General features: G+C 37.0%; 1 protein-coding gene across 1 annotated transcript in view; it reads left to right on the forward strand.

The window, feature by feature from the left end:
- Positions 1 to 6,974, forward strand: part of HTR2A (5-hydroxytryptamine receptor 2A) — a 64,356-nt gene extending 57,382 nt beyond the window's left edge. The window contains exon 4 of the mRNA XM_033176917.1: positions 2,873 to 6,974. Coding sequence (XP_033032808.1) covers positions 2,873 to 3,675 — 803 coding nt within the window. The 3' untranslated portion in view covers positions 3,676 to 6,974. The remainder of the gene's footprint in view (positions 1 to 2,872) is intronic.
- The last annotated feature ends 8,243 nt before the right edge of the window (positions 6,975 to 15,217 follow it).

Consider the following 15,217-nt stretch of genomic DNA (forward strand, 5'->3'; position numbering starts at 1 on the left):
AATGGATTAGAATAAAATAATGTTGATATATTTAATATAAATAATTCTGCAGAGAAAGCTACTCTCATGTTTATTGACCACTGGTAGAACATTACTGTGGACTGGGTGCTGTGCTAGGCGCTCTGCAAATTTGATCCATTTTATCCTCACCAAATGCATGAAGGTATGTTGGTGCTAGCCTCCCACAATAGATGAAGTGGGGACTATAGGAATGAAGGAGACAATTCGGGAGCCCAGAGTCACAGTCAAGACTCAAATACAGGGATGTCTCAAATGGATGAACAAAGCATCCTTTCTAATCAATGAGCAACTATGCTGTCTAACAAGACCTTGTACATGAGTACAGGAAATATATTTCACAGATCTAGAGTCAAACACTGGGAGAAAAACACTCTTCTTAGAAACCATGCCCTTACTTTTACAATCAAGAGTTTTCTGAAGGATAAGCAAAACTGGTCAATATCCAAGGTCTCAGAGGATGTTCCCCCTTGGAAACACAGCTCATCAATCTCTTCTTGAACATTGCAAACAATGGGTCAGGAACAGAGAGGGATGGAGGAAATGAAGAGTCATTAGCCATAATAAGTGTCCTTATGAACAGCTCTGATGTCATTTATCTCCACCTTCCAAGAATCCTGGATGGGCTTGCATAGGCAAGTGACAAATATTGTCAATTAAGTCTTTGAAGATAATGGCAAATGTCACTAAGAAAGATTTGTGTTGAATATTACATCAACTCAGTGTTCTCTCCTGGTCGCAATGGCCAATGTGAGGTAACATGAGGTTAGGACAGTCATGTCTGTGCTTGGATGAAGTGGAATTCTAATGCGGAAGTTAGATTAGATATTCTACAAAAATCTTTTTCCAGATGGATGGCAAGAGTGAGGCAGTGGCCCTCAACTCTGGAATAAACGTGTTCTTGGCTGGTGTGAGACCACGTATTAGACCCTAAAGATGGTCAGAAGCAGTAACCAGGACACTCGTTATTCTATAGTTCTGAGAGTGCTGAAAATATGGGCAGGAGTTAGAAGGGAACTTTTTTTCTGACTTTTTATCCCAGGCTGTCCCTGCAATATCTACCATTTCATGAAAGAAACAATCTTAAACTAAGTTATACAGAGTACTTGATTCATGTTGCCTCTCTTTTTTGTCATCCTGATTCTACCTTTATGGCAGAGAGAATAAGCCATCTCATGATTGACTTGGACCAACCATCCCAGGCCAGTAGAGAAAGATACGCCTATTTCCCCAGGAGCGGAGAGGTTGTCCATGGTGGGGGTTGGGTGGTGAAACTACACAACATGGCCAGTAGAATCTTCCTTTAAAAAGGTCCTATCATCATGTGGGGCATGGAGCATGATTAAAGGCCAGTGGGGGTTGCCTTTATTCACTTTTGCTTCCTCCTCTGCCTAATCTCTGTGCCTGAGGGAGCTTTACAGATCCCCCAACTCTGGGTGATGGAGCAATGGACCATATAGGCCCACGTTCCCCTGTATTATCTCATCCTGTACCTACCTCTTATATTTGTCAATAAAAAGTCTATGGCTGTCTTGCTTTTTGTAGTCCACCCTTATAAATGCTCTACTACTAAAAACATACAACTTTTATGGGACAATTGGAAATTTGAACACTAACTCTACATTTAATATTAAGGAAATATTAAACTTCTATTTAGGAGTGAGAATGGTATTGTGAAAATATTAGGTTAGTCTAAGAGTGCACAGCTTTTAGATCTACATAATAAATATTTTCAGATTGAATGACATGATGTCTAGGGTTTGGTTCATAATAACATGGGAGGGATGGCAGCCGGAGGATGTATGGATGAAACAAGGTTGGGACTGAGCTGATAATCTTTGAAGCTGAGTGATGAGTTCACTGTACTGGGTTTGGTTTTTGGTTTGTTAGTTGTGTGTATGTTAAAAATTTTTCCATAATAAAAGCTTTTTTAAAAAGAATTAAAATTGATTAATTTTAAATTAATATTAGAAAATTGTATTTCTCAAAAATATTTTATGTGCAATTATCATGATTTATAATGTTAAATGGAATAGGAAGATCTAAAACATATAAGATACAAAGCACTGCATATAAAGTACTGCATATACACATTTATATGTACATGTAAGTGGAAGAAGAAATGATACAAATGTAAATTACGTTTGCCCCTGGTTGGTGAGAATACATATTATTTTTCTTTATTCATTGTTATATTTTTGTACCTCCCAAATTGTCTAGAGAGAAAAGATACTATATTTATAATTTTATAGTTATTTTTATATATAAGCCATGCTTGTGACATATTATTAGATTTTTTAAAAAGATACAGAGCTGTTTGTGAGAAAGAACCTCAATTCTGTTCTAAAATGTGTGCACATGGTAAGAGTGTGTGTGTGTGTGTATCTAAAACGAACAGCATCAAAAAAAGAAACAAATCTATATTCTAGATTTTCATAGACAAAAATAAATAAATATATAAATAAAATGAACAGCATCAGTTGTTAATTGTGGCTATCTCTAGATGGTGACGTTATTGGACATTTTTTAGTTATTTACCTCTCTGTGTGTTTCTTCAATTAATAAGTATAATATTATAATCAGAAAAATATGGCATAAAAATTAAAGCTAGATTATAGTTCTTTGTAAGTAAAGGATTAGCTATATGGGGCAATATAACATATAAGGAACTACATAATATATATTTACAAAACACATAAGTAAGTCCAAAGGAATTTTAAATTCTCAAAGTATGCTAAGCTTTTAAACAATGTTGATATAAAATCTTTTCAATAGCCAACATTAAGTGGTGATGCTCTTGCCTTCATATACTCAACTCCTTAATAATCATGTTTCATTTTCTGTCCCACTCCAGGTATATCCATGCCAATACCAGTCTTTGGGCTACAGGATGATTCGAAGGTCTTTAAGGAGGGGAGTTGCTTACTCGCCGATGATAACTTTGTCTTGATTGGCTCTTTTGTGTCATTTTTCATTCCCTTAACCATCATGGTGATCACCTACTTTCTAACTATCAAGTCACTCCAGAAAGAAGCTACTTTGTGTGTAAGTGATCTCGGCACACGGGCCAAATTAGCTTCTTTCAGCTTCCTCCCTCAGAGTTCTTTGTCTTCAGAAAAGCTGTTCCAGCGGTCGATCCACAGGGAGCCAGGGTCCTACACAGGCAGAAGGACTATGCAGTCCATCAGCAATGAGCAAAAGGCATGCAAGGTGCTGGGTATCGTCTTCTTCCTGTTTGTGGTGATGTGGTGCCCTTTCTTCATCACGAACATCATGGCCGTCATCTGCAAAGAGTCCTGCAATGAGGATGTCATTGGGGCCCTGCTGAATGTGTTTGTTTGGATCGGTTATCTCTCTTCAGCAGTCAACCCACTAGTCTACACACTGTTCAACAAGACTTATAGGTCAGCCTTTTCACGGTATATTCAGTGTCAGTACAAGGAAAACAAAAAACCATTGCAGTTAATTTTAGTGAACACTATACCGGCTTTGGCCTACAAGTCTAGCCAACTTCAAATGGGACAAAAAAAGAATTCAAAGCAAGATGCCAAGACAACAGATAATGACTGCTCAATGGTTGCTCTAGGAAAGCAGCATTCTGAAGATGCTTCTAAAAACAATAGCGACGGAGTGAATGAAAAGGTGAGCTGTGTGTGACAGGCCAGTTGCCATGGTAACTGTGGAGGGCACACTGAGCAAGTTTTCATCTATCTGGGAAAAAAAATAAGAGATTGGAAAAAATTAGACCAGTATAGTGGAACCAATGATCATATCTGTATGCCTCATTTTATTCTGTCAATGAAAAGTGGGGTTCAATGCTACAAAATGTGTGCTTGGAAAATGTTCTGACAGCATTTCAGCTGTGAGCTTTCTGATACTTATTTATAACATTGTAAATGATGTCTTTAAAATGATTCACTTTTATTGTATAATTATGAAGCCCTAAGTAAATCTAAATTAACTTCTATTTTCAAGTGGAAACCTTGCTGCTATGCTGTTCCTTGATGGCATGGAATAGAGTTGGTTACCTATTGCTGTAAATAAAAATAGCTATAAATAGTGAAAATTTTATTGAACATAATGGTCTCTTAAAAAAATCTCTTTAAAACTTACTATGGTATATATTTTGAAAGGAGAAAAAAAAGACACTAAGGTCAGTGTTACAAAATCTGTATTGCTAAGATAATTAAATGAAATACTTGACAACATTTTTCATTCCTGCTTTTTCATAGATACCATTTTGAAATATTCACGAGGTTGCTGCATTTCAAGTTAATTCTCAGAAGTGAAAAATATTTCAAATGTTATTCAACAACTATTGCTGCTTTCTCTTCTACTTCTTGTGCTTTACTCTGAATTTCCAATGTGGTCTTGTTTGATATTTGTTCTTCTAGGTAAACTAGCAAAAGGATGATTTAACATTACCAAATGTGTTTCTAGCAATTGCTTCTCTAAAACAGCACCATAGAGGTATTTGGTAACTTGCTGTGAAATGACTGCATCATGCATGCACTCTTTTGAGCAGTAAACAGTATATCGATGTAACTGTGTCAGGATTGAGGATGAACTCAGGTTTCTGGCTACTGACAGTGGTAGAGTCCCAGGACATCTCCATAAAAAGCAGGTGACTTTCCTAGGACACTCGTCAGGTAAATTGATGCTTTCAGATCCATTGGTTTATACTATTTATTAAAACCATTTCGCTTGGTTCCACAATCATCTATTGAGTGTACATTTATGTGTGAAGCAAATTTCTAGATATGAGAAATATAAAAATAATTAAAACAAAATCCTTGCCTTTAAACAAAATGGCTCGGCCAGGCACGGTGGCTCATGCATGTAATCCTAGCACTTCAGGAGACTGAGATGGGAGGATCACTTAGGCCAAGAGTTCAAGACCAACCTGGGTAAAAAAGTGAGACCTCCCTGTCTCTACAAAAAAAAAAAAAAAAAGTAGCTGATCCTGGTGGCACACAACTGTGGTCCAAGCTACACGGGAGTCTGAGACACAAGGATCACTTGAGCCCAGGCACTCAAGGCTGCAGTGAGCCAAGTTCACATCACTGCCATTTCCTCCTGGGCAACAGAGCGAGACAACTATCACAAAACAAAAAACAAAAAACAAAAGACTAAACTGAAATGATCTTAGTCAAAAAATATAAACAGACTTATTTTTAGAATCCTTTCAACTTATTTCCTTCTTACCTGGTTCAGAAACAAGTTTGTTTCAACAGTGAGAGTAGTTTTCAAAATAAGTTCTCTTGATTGGTTACCAACAAACAACAAATAAACAAAGGAGGAGGAAAATATCACTTGAGGCTTAACATTGCAATTAATTTAGAAATATACACCTCAATCTCAAACCGATTTATAACTACCACAGTTTTGAGCAAAATTTTTATTCTATTTCTCCAAAAACTCACTCATTTCAGTATTACTCATTGGCACTGGGCGCCCTAATAGAAAAGCAGATATTATAATATTCCGTTGAAATTGTTACTAAAGAGAAAAAGAGATTAACAACAGTTAATCCACTTTGATATTGTAACACTCAAGGTTAAATTACATGTTGTTATTGGAATCCGTGTTAGAGATGTGATTACAATGCTGAAGCATCTCTATTGAATGAGAAATAGTTTTTGCCCTAAACCTTTGGAAAAAGCTACAGATTTGAAAACTAAAGAATGTGGGAAGTGTCACTGTGAAATTTGGAAATGCATAAATTCTAATTATGTCCTCATAGATATGTTGAAAGATAGCTCACTATTTCAAAGATAGAATGTGTAAGATGCTGCTAGTACCAAGGTTGCATTTGAACTGAACTACTCCTTATGATTATACCATACTAACTGATAAAAATATAAATGTTAAAATGTCTCTGCTCTAATGTATTTTGCCTTCACTTATGACACTGCACATTTCATTTTATATTAGGGAAAATATTACAGATTCTACCCCCATATACTCAATCTTGATCAGAATGAACATTAATGTTGCCTGATAGATGTCTTTTGACTACCTATATATTACAAATGTATATGTGTTTTTTTATTCCATAAGTATCTATTCAAGTGTATACTGTATAGGCAAATGTGTAGCTATATATATGTACAGACATGTTCTCATGCACTTTATTCAATATTTATATATTTATATGGAGGAAAAGCAAGTCAATGAAAACACTCAGTATATACACACGTGTGCATGTTTGTATCATGTTTATTTAAATGTGAATTCATGTTCTAATATTTCTATGACCTTCCATTGCTGCAAAGCAGATTAAAGTGTAACAAAAATATCAGCTCTTTAAATAAACTGGAAGTTAATCTAATTTTGTGGAAGAACTTTAAGACAAGTCTATGAGGATGGTGAACACAATGATCCACATATATAGTTTCTTGATCCTAAATAAAATGGCACCTTTGGGCCCTTTGTTTAGTTTGGCAATTTTCTGACTACTCTGGCTTTTTAAACAGACTCACACCTAAGTGAAACACAGTTGTCAAATGATTTATGGATCTATGATTAAAGGACTCACTTTTAATCAATACTATCAAAACGGAGTAACAAACCTTGCTCTACTTTAAGTTGAATGATAGATTCCTCTATATTTAAAAAAAAAAAAAAAAAGCAATTAACTGCCATAATTAGGGAAAACTCAGTTTAAAGCGTACTTCATCTACTTGGCCACAGCGCCATCTCATGGTAATTTTTTAAAGTGCTACCGTAGCCAAATTGAACTAAGTCACTGTACTGCTTTTAGAAAAGGGTGCTTCTCCCATTTGTGCATCAATGAGACACATCAATGAGACATATTTATAAAGTGCTAAATTATTCCATGCCATATGTAACAAATACAGTGAAGATTATTTTATGAACTTATTTTAATCAAGGCGATGCTAAAAGTTTTTCAAGAAAGAATAAATAACTGTAAATAAACTATACTCAAAAATGAAAGCAATTTTGTGTGAGTCCATAGCTGTGTCTTCTAAAGGGAATTACCCCAAATATTCCAGGTCATCAGACTCAGAACTCCAGGTATCATCCTGATATTTGAGAACAAAAAAAGCCTGTGCTTCTGGAAGTCAGCCATGTCACAGAGCTAGGATCCATCCGGTTGGATTAGCTTTATCACCATTATCCAGTTTCTAGTTATCTGCAGTAGAACTATCCTCCATGTTTGATCACTATGTCTGGTTCCACAAAGCCTAGGAACATAGAGAACAACTTCAGTGCCTTAAGAGATGTGCACAGGTGCTCGTGGTGTACACCAAGACAGGCACACAGGTGTGCATATGCACAGATGCATTCACATACACACACTCTCTCTCTCTTTCACAGGACATCCTTTTGGGAATTAAAGTAAACCAAGGAGGCATGGTGTCATTTAACAGTTACCCTCATTCATCATTTCATCTTTCACTGCAGGGAAAGTATATTGAGTACCTATTGTGTGCCAGGCGTTAAGCTGGTTGCTTTGCGTCTTTACCAAATGGAATTTTCACAACAGTCTCACAAAGTAGAATTATTTTTCTTTTTTTACAAATGAAGAAAACTGAGATTCACAGCAGTTAGTAACATATTCAAAGTCACACTGCTGGCAAGAAAATTGGCAAGTTTAAGCCTGGGTCATCTGACCCCAAAGCATAAAATATTTTCCCAACCTCACACAGTGCAGGGGAAAGATCACCTGTCAAAACCACAACAGGAGAGTTCCCATGTTGGCTTCTCCATTCGCTGCTTATGTGAGTTGGAACCAGTCTCTTAACAACTCTGGGCCTTCATTTCACTATCTGTAAAATGGAGCTGCTGGTACTCATCCTGGCTAACTGACAGAGTAGCTTAGACAAGATCATGCCTCTGGCTGTGCTCAGTAACTTGTAAAACACCATGTAAACATAATCAGTGTGTTATTAAAAAGGAAAAACTCCAAAGCCTCTGTAAATTATTAGCCATCAGAGCAAATTCTAGCCAAAACTGTGGGATAGGCAATATTATAATTCAGCAGCTTCTGCTACTCTCTTGGTGTTTCTCTTTTTCAAGAAGTTTACTGCTGCTTTGTCCTCACCTTAATGCAGATCTCCCTTCTTTGGTACTCTTTCTTATGACTTACATAAAAACTTTCCATCCCATGTGCCATTCCCTTGAGTGTCAACTCTCTGGAAGACTACTACTAAGTAACTGAAGCTGATATGCTACTGTGTGTCATTGACATCTCTTCAGCAGCCCACTATGATGAAAACCCAAAAGGCAGAAATCAAAGGAAAAATGTTAAGCATGAAGGAGACAAGTGAGAAGAAAATTTGGGGATGCGAAATATTTTCTTGGTATCCCTCAAATGACCAACAACAACAACAAAAAAGCACCTTCAAACACTTCATAACTTATATAGTGTTATAACTTAATATTGAATTTAATCCACAATAGTAATGATGATTTTGAAAGAAACATTCAGGACTTTGAAGATTTCATTCTAAATTGAGAACATTAATGATGTATTTGTCCCAGCAAATATGCAATGAGACAAGACTTCTTTGTGAATTTCTGATTATTTTGGCATGTGGCTTGCTAAAACAAATGTTTTTCTTTTTTTTTTTTTTTTAATTTTTCCTTAATGGTTTACACACCAGTCTTAACTCTGACCTTATTGTTTTTTTTTTTGTTTTTTTTTTTGAGGTGGAGTCTCACTCTGTCACCCAGGCTAGAGTGCAATGGCATGATCTCACCTCACTGTAACCTCCGCCTCCTGGGTTCAAGCAATTCTCCTGCCTCAGCCTTGTTAGTAGCTGGGATTACAGGCACGCACCACCATACCTGGCTAATTTTTATATTTTTAGGAGACATGGGGTTTCACTGTGTTGGTCAGGCTGGTCTTGAACTCCTGACCTCGTGATCCATTCACCTCGGCTTCCCAAAGTGCCAGGATTACAGGCATGAGTCACCATGCCCGGCCCAACTCTGACTTTCTTTTTTGATATTAACACCAGTATGTCCATCTCAGCCAATGTTTTATGGGAAGTCTTCATACCCAATTGGAACCTTTTTACACATGGCCCAATCACAGCAGAAGACAGACAGGAAACCGAGTTCCAGCCTGCTGCTGTTGTCTGATCTTGGACAAATCTGAGCTTTTCCTCCTTGAAGCATATAATAAAGGACTTGGGGCCAATGATCTCAGCAAGGAATCTCTTCTATGTCTATGCTTATCTGAACACTAGAGAGTCCAGACAAGGCCCTGTTGAACCAAGGCACAGCTTCAGGTACGAAGGATAATCTGGAATGCACAACCCTCACATTTTCTTAAATTCTCTAGATGAATTTCAAATAAATGACAACTTCATCTTTTATATGGGAATCTTATGAAATAAATTCTAAATGTCTAAGAAGTTGCTAAGATAAGAGGCCAGGAGGCAAGTACCAACATAAATGTTTGTACATTGGCATTTTCCTCACTCTTCCGCACAGTTTCATAACTACTACAATATTTTGGATTGGCCTGTTTAATAACCCTCAGGCTTCCTGAAGAACAAGTGTTTCTACTATTTGAGTTCAATTTCCCTAAAGGGTTAAAATTTAAAAGCCCAAATAGATTTAGAAGTCATGGTGCACAGAAGATCTCCTTTTTAAAAGCTAGATTTATGTTGACAGTATGCCAAGGTCACTTAAGTTTTTCATTTATAATTGAGATTATGAGATCTTAAAAAAAGTACTTATTCTGTCTTCTAGAAAACAGCACAATTTGTACTTCCTGTCCTACACTTATTTCAGATATTGAAAAGTAATATGCCATTATTCAGATAATCTTGTCTTAGTCGGGGTGACCCTAAGAGCAGAGTTAAGACTCAGGTGCAGGTTATTTATGCAGGAGATGACCTGAAGGAGCCAACAGCATTAGAGAGGGAAGAAGTAAAAGTTCATTTAACTGTGTGATCAGTGTGTCACATAAGCAAAAACTATACTCAAATTGGGTTGAGCAACTAGTGCTGCAAACTTATTTATTCTCTTAACAGGTTTGCTAGTGAGAGTCTGCTATGTGTATGTTATATGTAAGACCACTAAGTGTGGGAAGTCTGGGGATGGAATTACTCTTTTAAAAAACTTGAATAAGATCCTGGGTGGGGAGATTTTTCTGCCTCTGTGCAAAATGTTTATTTCATTGAGTCTACCAACTTTGTCACAAATTAGCCTAAGTAATAAAAGATAACTTAACATGCCTACCCAGAGATGCCACGCTGCGTATGGTAAGATGTCCCTTAAAGCGTTGCCACCACCTGATGCTGATGTTTCAGCCACTTTGGACGCTGGACGCTGGTGAAAGCAAAACTGTGTGAGCCAATGGCAAAAGTGTTAAGAATATAGAATTTTAAAATTAGTTTTATGAGGAAAAAATGAAAATTAGATAGAAAGTTCAATATCACTATCTCCAGGTTCCATTGTTAAAGTTCTGCATTCTAAGACCTAGGATCACAATGGGGTATATAAAGAAGAATACCTAAAAGATGGGAATTAGTCAACATACACAAGCAATCCAAGAAGAATTTTTAAAAAGAAGAGAAAAGGAAATGAAAAAAATAGACGATGGTAAATATCAAAACAAATGTGTTCAGCATGTACACATGTAATGATGTGTCTCTCTGATACTCTAAAAAGGGGATATATTTATTAGTCTTTAATTTCTAGAGACAAGATGGTGAGTTTTTTTTTTCCAAATTAGCAGAAAGATAGGAAATGTTAGTTATTCACAAGTGATTACAATTATGACAAAATGAAGACAACTAAACATTTCCAAGACTGAAGAACAAGAAAAGTGATTTGCATGAAAATGTAACACTACATTTATTCTTTCACCAGAGAACTTGACTATGATTAATTATTCCTACACTTCTCTAAAATAGAATGTGGAAGCTATGATTCACTTTTGGTCCGGCTCCTCTCCACCAGATAGACCTGACTAAGTCTGAAAACATATTGGAACCACTCAAAAAGAAAAAACTCTTGTCAAACTTACAATTATTATCACTGTCATGATGTTCAAGTTACTTCAATTTATGTGAAGTATCAAGTTACTTCAATTTATATGAAGCATAAAAAATAAAATATTGAAACTGCTAGTGCATTTACATAACATTCAGGCTTGAGAAATTTGGTTTAATAACTTTGAAAGACAAAATAACTATTTCTGACTTAGATGAGAATTTTTTTTATTTGACTTAAATACCAGCTTCTTTTGCTGATAGCTTTAAGTGGTCCTACTTGGTTCTAAGAATTTGAGCAAAGTACAGCTAGTCACTTGTAGTGGGCAATTATGTATACATAAAGCATAAACTAGCAATGTTTTCACATTTTTTGAAACAGCGAGATCAAATCCAGAAACATCCAATCTATTTATCTTACTACAACAAGGAAACCATAAGGAATGTCAGAGGAAGACACTAAAGTTGATACTTATTGAGCAACAATTTTGTGCTAATTTCACACATTTAATCACCAAAACATGTCTATTTATGTATCATTGTAACCACAGAGAAAACTGAGTCTCAAAGATAAATTTGACCAATTCCACCAAGCTAAGGAGAAGAGTCAGAATTCAAGCATGACTATGTGAATGATAAACTTTTACTGTTTCTTATTTCCACTGTGCTAAAGATCAGAAAATATTTTCTATAAGGAGCCAAATAGTACATGTTTTAGGTTCTGGTGTAGTACGAAAACAGCCATAGACAACAAGCAAATGAGTGAATGTGACTATGTTCCAATAAAACTTTATTTACAAAAACAGACTCTGGGTCAGATTTGAGCCTGGACTATATAGTTAGCTAATCTCTGGACACTACCATCCAACAATAGCAACAATAATTACCAAACTACAACCACAACAACATATACTACTACACTGCTACTACCATCACATCTATTTATTTGAGCCCTTAGTAAATGTCAAGTATTATGTTAGATATTTTAGTATATCCTTACAATGCCAACACTACACAGTGGATATTATCATCACCTCCATTTTCTATATAAGGAAATTAGAGATTAACCTACCCAAGCTCACACATAGTAAGTAATAGAGCTGGGTTCTGAATCAACATCTGTATTCTCAGCCACTTGCTCTATTTCCTCCCTAACCCAAAAGAATGAAAGCACATCTCTATCATGGCTGCATTATGCCTGTGACTGCCTTGCCTTAGACTAAAGAGTGAAGCTTAGCAAAGCTTTAACTTTGGGAAGGATATAGTTCCTTCTAAAGCCTCCAACTTACAAAATGCAGGGTAAATTAGACTTTGTTGAATAAACATAATTTCAACCCATAAGTGTTGAGAAGTGGTGATCAGCAACATGGTTAATTCTCTAAAGGAAATTCTTGAATCATAATATATTGATTGCTGTCTTTTCTCTTAGCTCACCTTGCACAGAGAATGCATCTAATATTAACTTCCTCCTAAATGAAAGGAAGAATGTATAAACTCTATGTCCTTTATATTTGTAGAAGAATGCTCAAAAATAAATTTCTTATATGCCCTTTCTACCTCCTGTGCTAATCAATAAAATAATAAATTTTGACTGGAAAAAATACTATTTAAAATAAATGTTATAGATATTAATACAAATCAGGGAGATTGAAAAATCTCCAAGTTCCTTGGGAGAACATGGATCTTATTGTCAGAATACACATGGAAATGACAAAACAGGAATCATTGTTTTGAATCAATGTCAAATAGGCCTCACAGAAGCTCAGAGACACATAACCCAGTACAGACCAAATCAAAGGCTACCGGAGGGATGCAGGCACAAGTTCCTCCATTTTCATCAAAGGCCTCAGTCATCCATAGGACTCAGTTACTCTCTCTCAACCTGTTTCACTTGGTCTCTTTCACTCATGTTGCAGGAAGTCAGGAACCCCGAACGGAGGGACCAGCTGAAGCCCCGGCAGAAGAACATAAATTGTGAAGATTTCATGGATATTTATTAGTTCCCCAAATTAATACTTTTATAATTTCTTATGCCTGTCTTTACTGTAATCTCTGAACATAAATTGTGAAGATTTCATGGACACTTATCACTTCCCCAATCAATACCCTTGTGATTTCCTGTACCTGTCTTTAATCTCTTAATCCCGTCATCTTCTTCCTAAACTGAGGAGGATATATGTCACCTCAGGACCCTGGGATGATTGCGTTAACTGCACAAATTGTTTGTAGAGCATGTGTGTTTGAACAATATGAAATCTGGGCACCTTGAAAAAATAACAGGATAACAGCAGTCTTCAGGGAACAAGGGAAATAAGACTTGGACCCTGACTGTGCCAGTGAGCCAGGCAGAACAGAGCCATATTTCTCTTCTTTCAAAAGCAAATAGGAGAACTATCGTGGAATTCTTTTTCTTAGCAAGGAATATCCCTGAGAAAGAGAATGCGCCCTGAGGGTAGGTCTATGAACGGCCCCCTTGGAGGCATCCATCTTCTATGGTCGAAGCCGAAGGGATGAAATAAGCCCCGGTCTCCTGTAGCTCTCCCAGGCTTATTAGGGTGAGGAAATTCCCGCCTAATAAATTTTGGTCAGACAGGTTGTCTGCTCTCAAACCCTGTCTCCTGATAAGATGTTATCAATGACAATGCCTGCTGAAACTTCATTAGCAATTTTAATTTCACCCCATCCTGTGGTCCTGTGATCTCACCCTGCCTCCACTTGCTTTGTGATATTTTATTACCTTGTGAAGTATGTGATCTCTGTGACCCACACCCTATTCGTGCACTCCCTCCCCTTTTGAAAATCGCTAATAAAAACTTGCTGGTTTTATGGCTTGGGGAACATCACGGAAACTGCCAACATGTGATGTCTCCCCCGGACACCCAGCCTTAAAATTTCTCTCTCTTGTACTCTTTCCCTTTATTTCTCAAGCCAGCCGAGATGCCTAGGAAATAGAAAAGAACCCACGATAAATATCAGGGGTAGGGTTCCCCCGATACACTCATCTTGCCTCTACCAGCTGGTTTCCATTTGGTTTCTTCTTACATATAGCCTATGCTCACTTACAGTCCACCATGACCTCTCTACCTCATGGACTTTCATCTTCTACAGCTGCCACTAATTACATGAACTTCTCTATACTGGCTTGTGTAGATTTCTAAGACAGAGCTAGTTAGGTCAGTCCGTGTTCTCCCTACATGGGCAGAGACTTTGTTCCAAGCTTCCCTTATAGTCTACTGACCGGATATGGCCAGTTGCCTTTCCCAGTCTAATCAGCTGTGGTGGGCTATGCAGAATATTCCCCCAGCTGAATCTCTTGACAGAAGAAGAGTTTTCACACAGAGGGCTAGGGTATATCCATCACTGGATCTGAATGCTAATCAATACCTTATCTGAAAAGAGAGAAAATCTATTGACTTACTCTTCTGGCAAGGGTAGCCACCTCTTTCAACTAGCACTCCCTTTTCCTACTTTACATTTTTGCCTTCTAATGTAGTTATTTCCAATTTCCTATCCACAGGTTGACACTTTAAAGAATATAACCAAGAAGTGAGTCAGCCAATTTTCTTTTATGGGGTTATCTGCAAAATAGTTGTTGCAAAACACACCCACACACAGACACACACACACACACACAGAGAGAGAGAGAGAGAGAGAGAGAGAGAGAGAGAGAGAGAGAGAGAAGCTTGAATCTGAAATCCTGGGAAAACAACGGATGGGAGGTGAACCAACCTCAATGATGCTTTTTCAGGGCTTGCCCGGGGAATTGTGATTTGATGACCTCAACAAGCAATCAGAGTGCACCATGATTAAAACAGCCATGTTATAATGTAATGAAAATTGAACACTCTAGAAAAAGCTGCCAAGCCCCAGTGGAGGAGAAAATCATTTAGTAGCTGAAACATTTATGTCATTGGGGCAACAGAGTCCTACAACCCTTGGATCCACCAATGTTACAATTCATAACCATGAGAACAAAAATATAGGATGACCCCTGTACCTGCAGCCCCCTGGAGGGTGGCCAGATTATGCCCGAGAAGACCATGGATTTAATTCCCTACAAACCAAAACTCTAAGAATAAATTAGGGAATTGGATGTTAATAAAAATAAAGGAATAAAATATTTTCCCTTGTAGTACAATGAGAATTATTTATTTCATATCCATTAGGTTCAAAACAATAAGAAAAAATTATGCAATAGAGCTTGGGTACTTTACTTTTAGAGAATA

This window comes from Trachypithecus francoisi, unplaced genomic scaffold (assembly GCF_009764315.1).
Source record: "Trachypithecus francoisi isolate TF-2019V2 unplaced genomic scaffold, Tfra_2.0 Lachesis_group18, whole genome shotgun sequence".
Lineage (NCBI taxonomy): Eukaryota > Metazoa > Chordata > Mammalia > Primates > Cercopithecidae > Trachypithecus > Trachypithecus francoisi.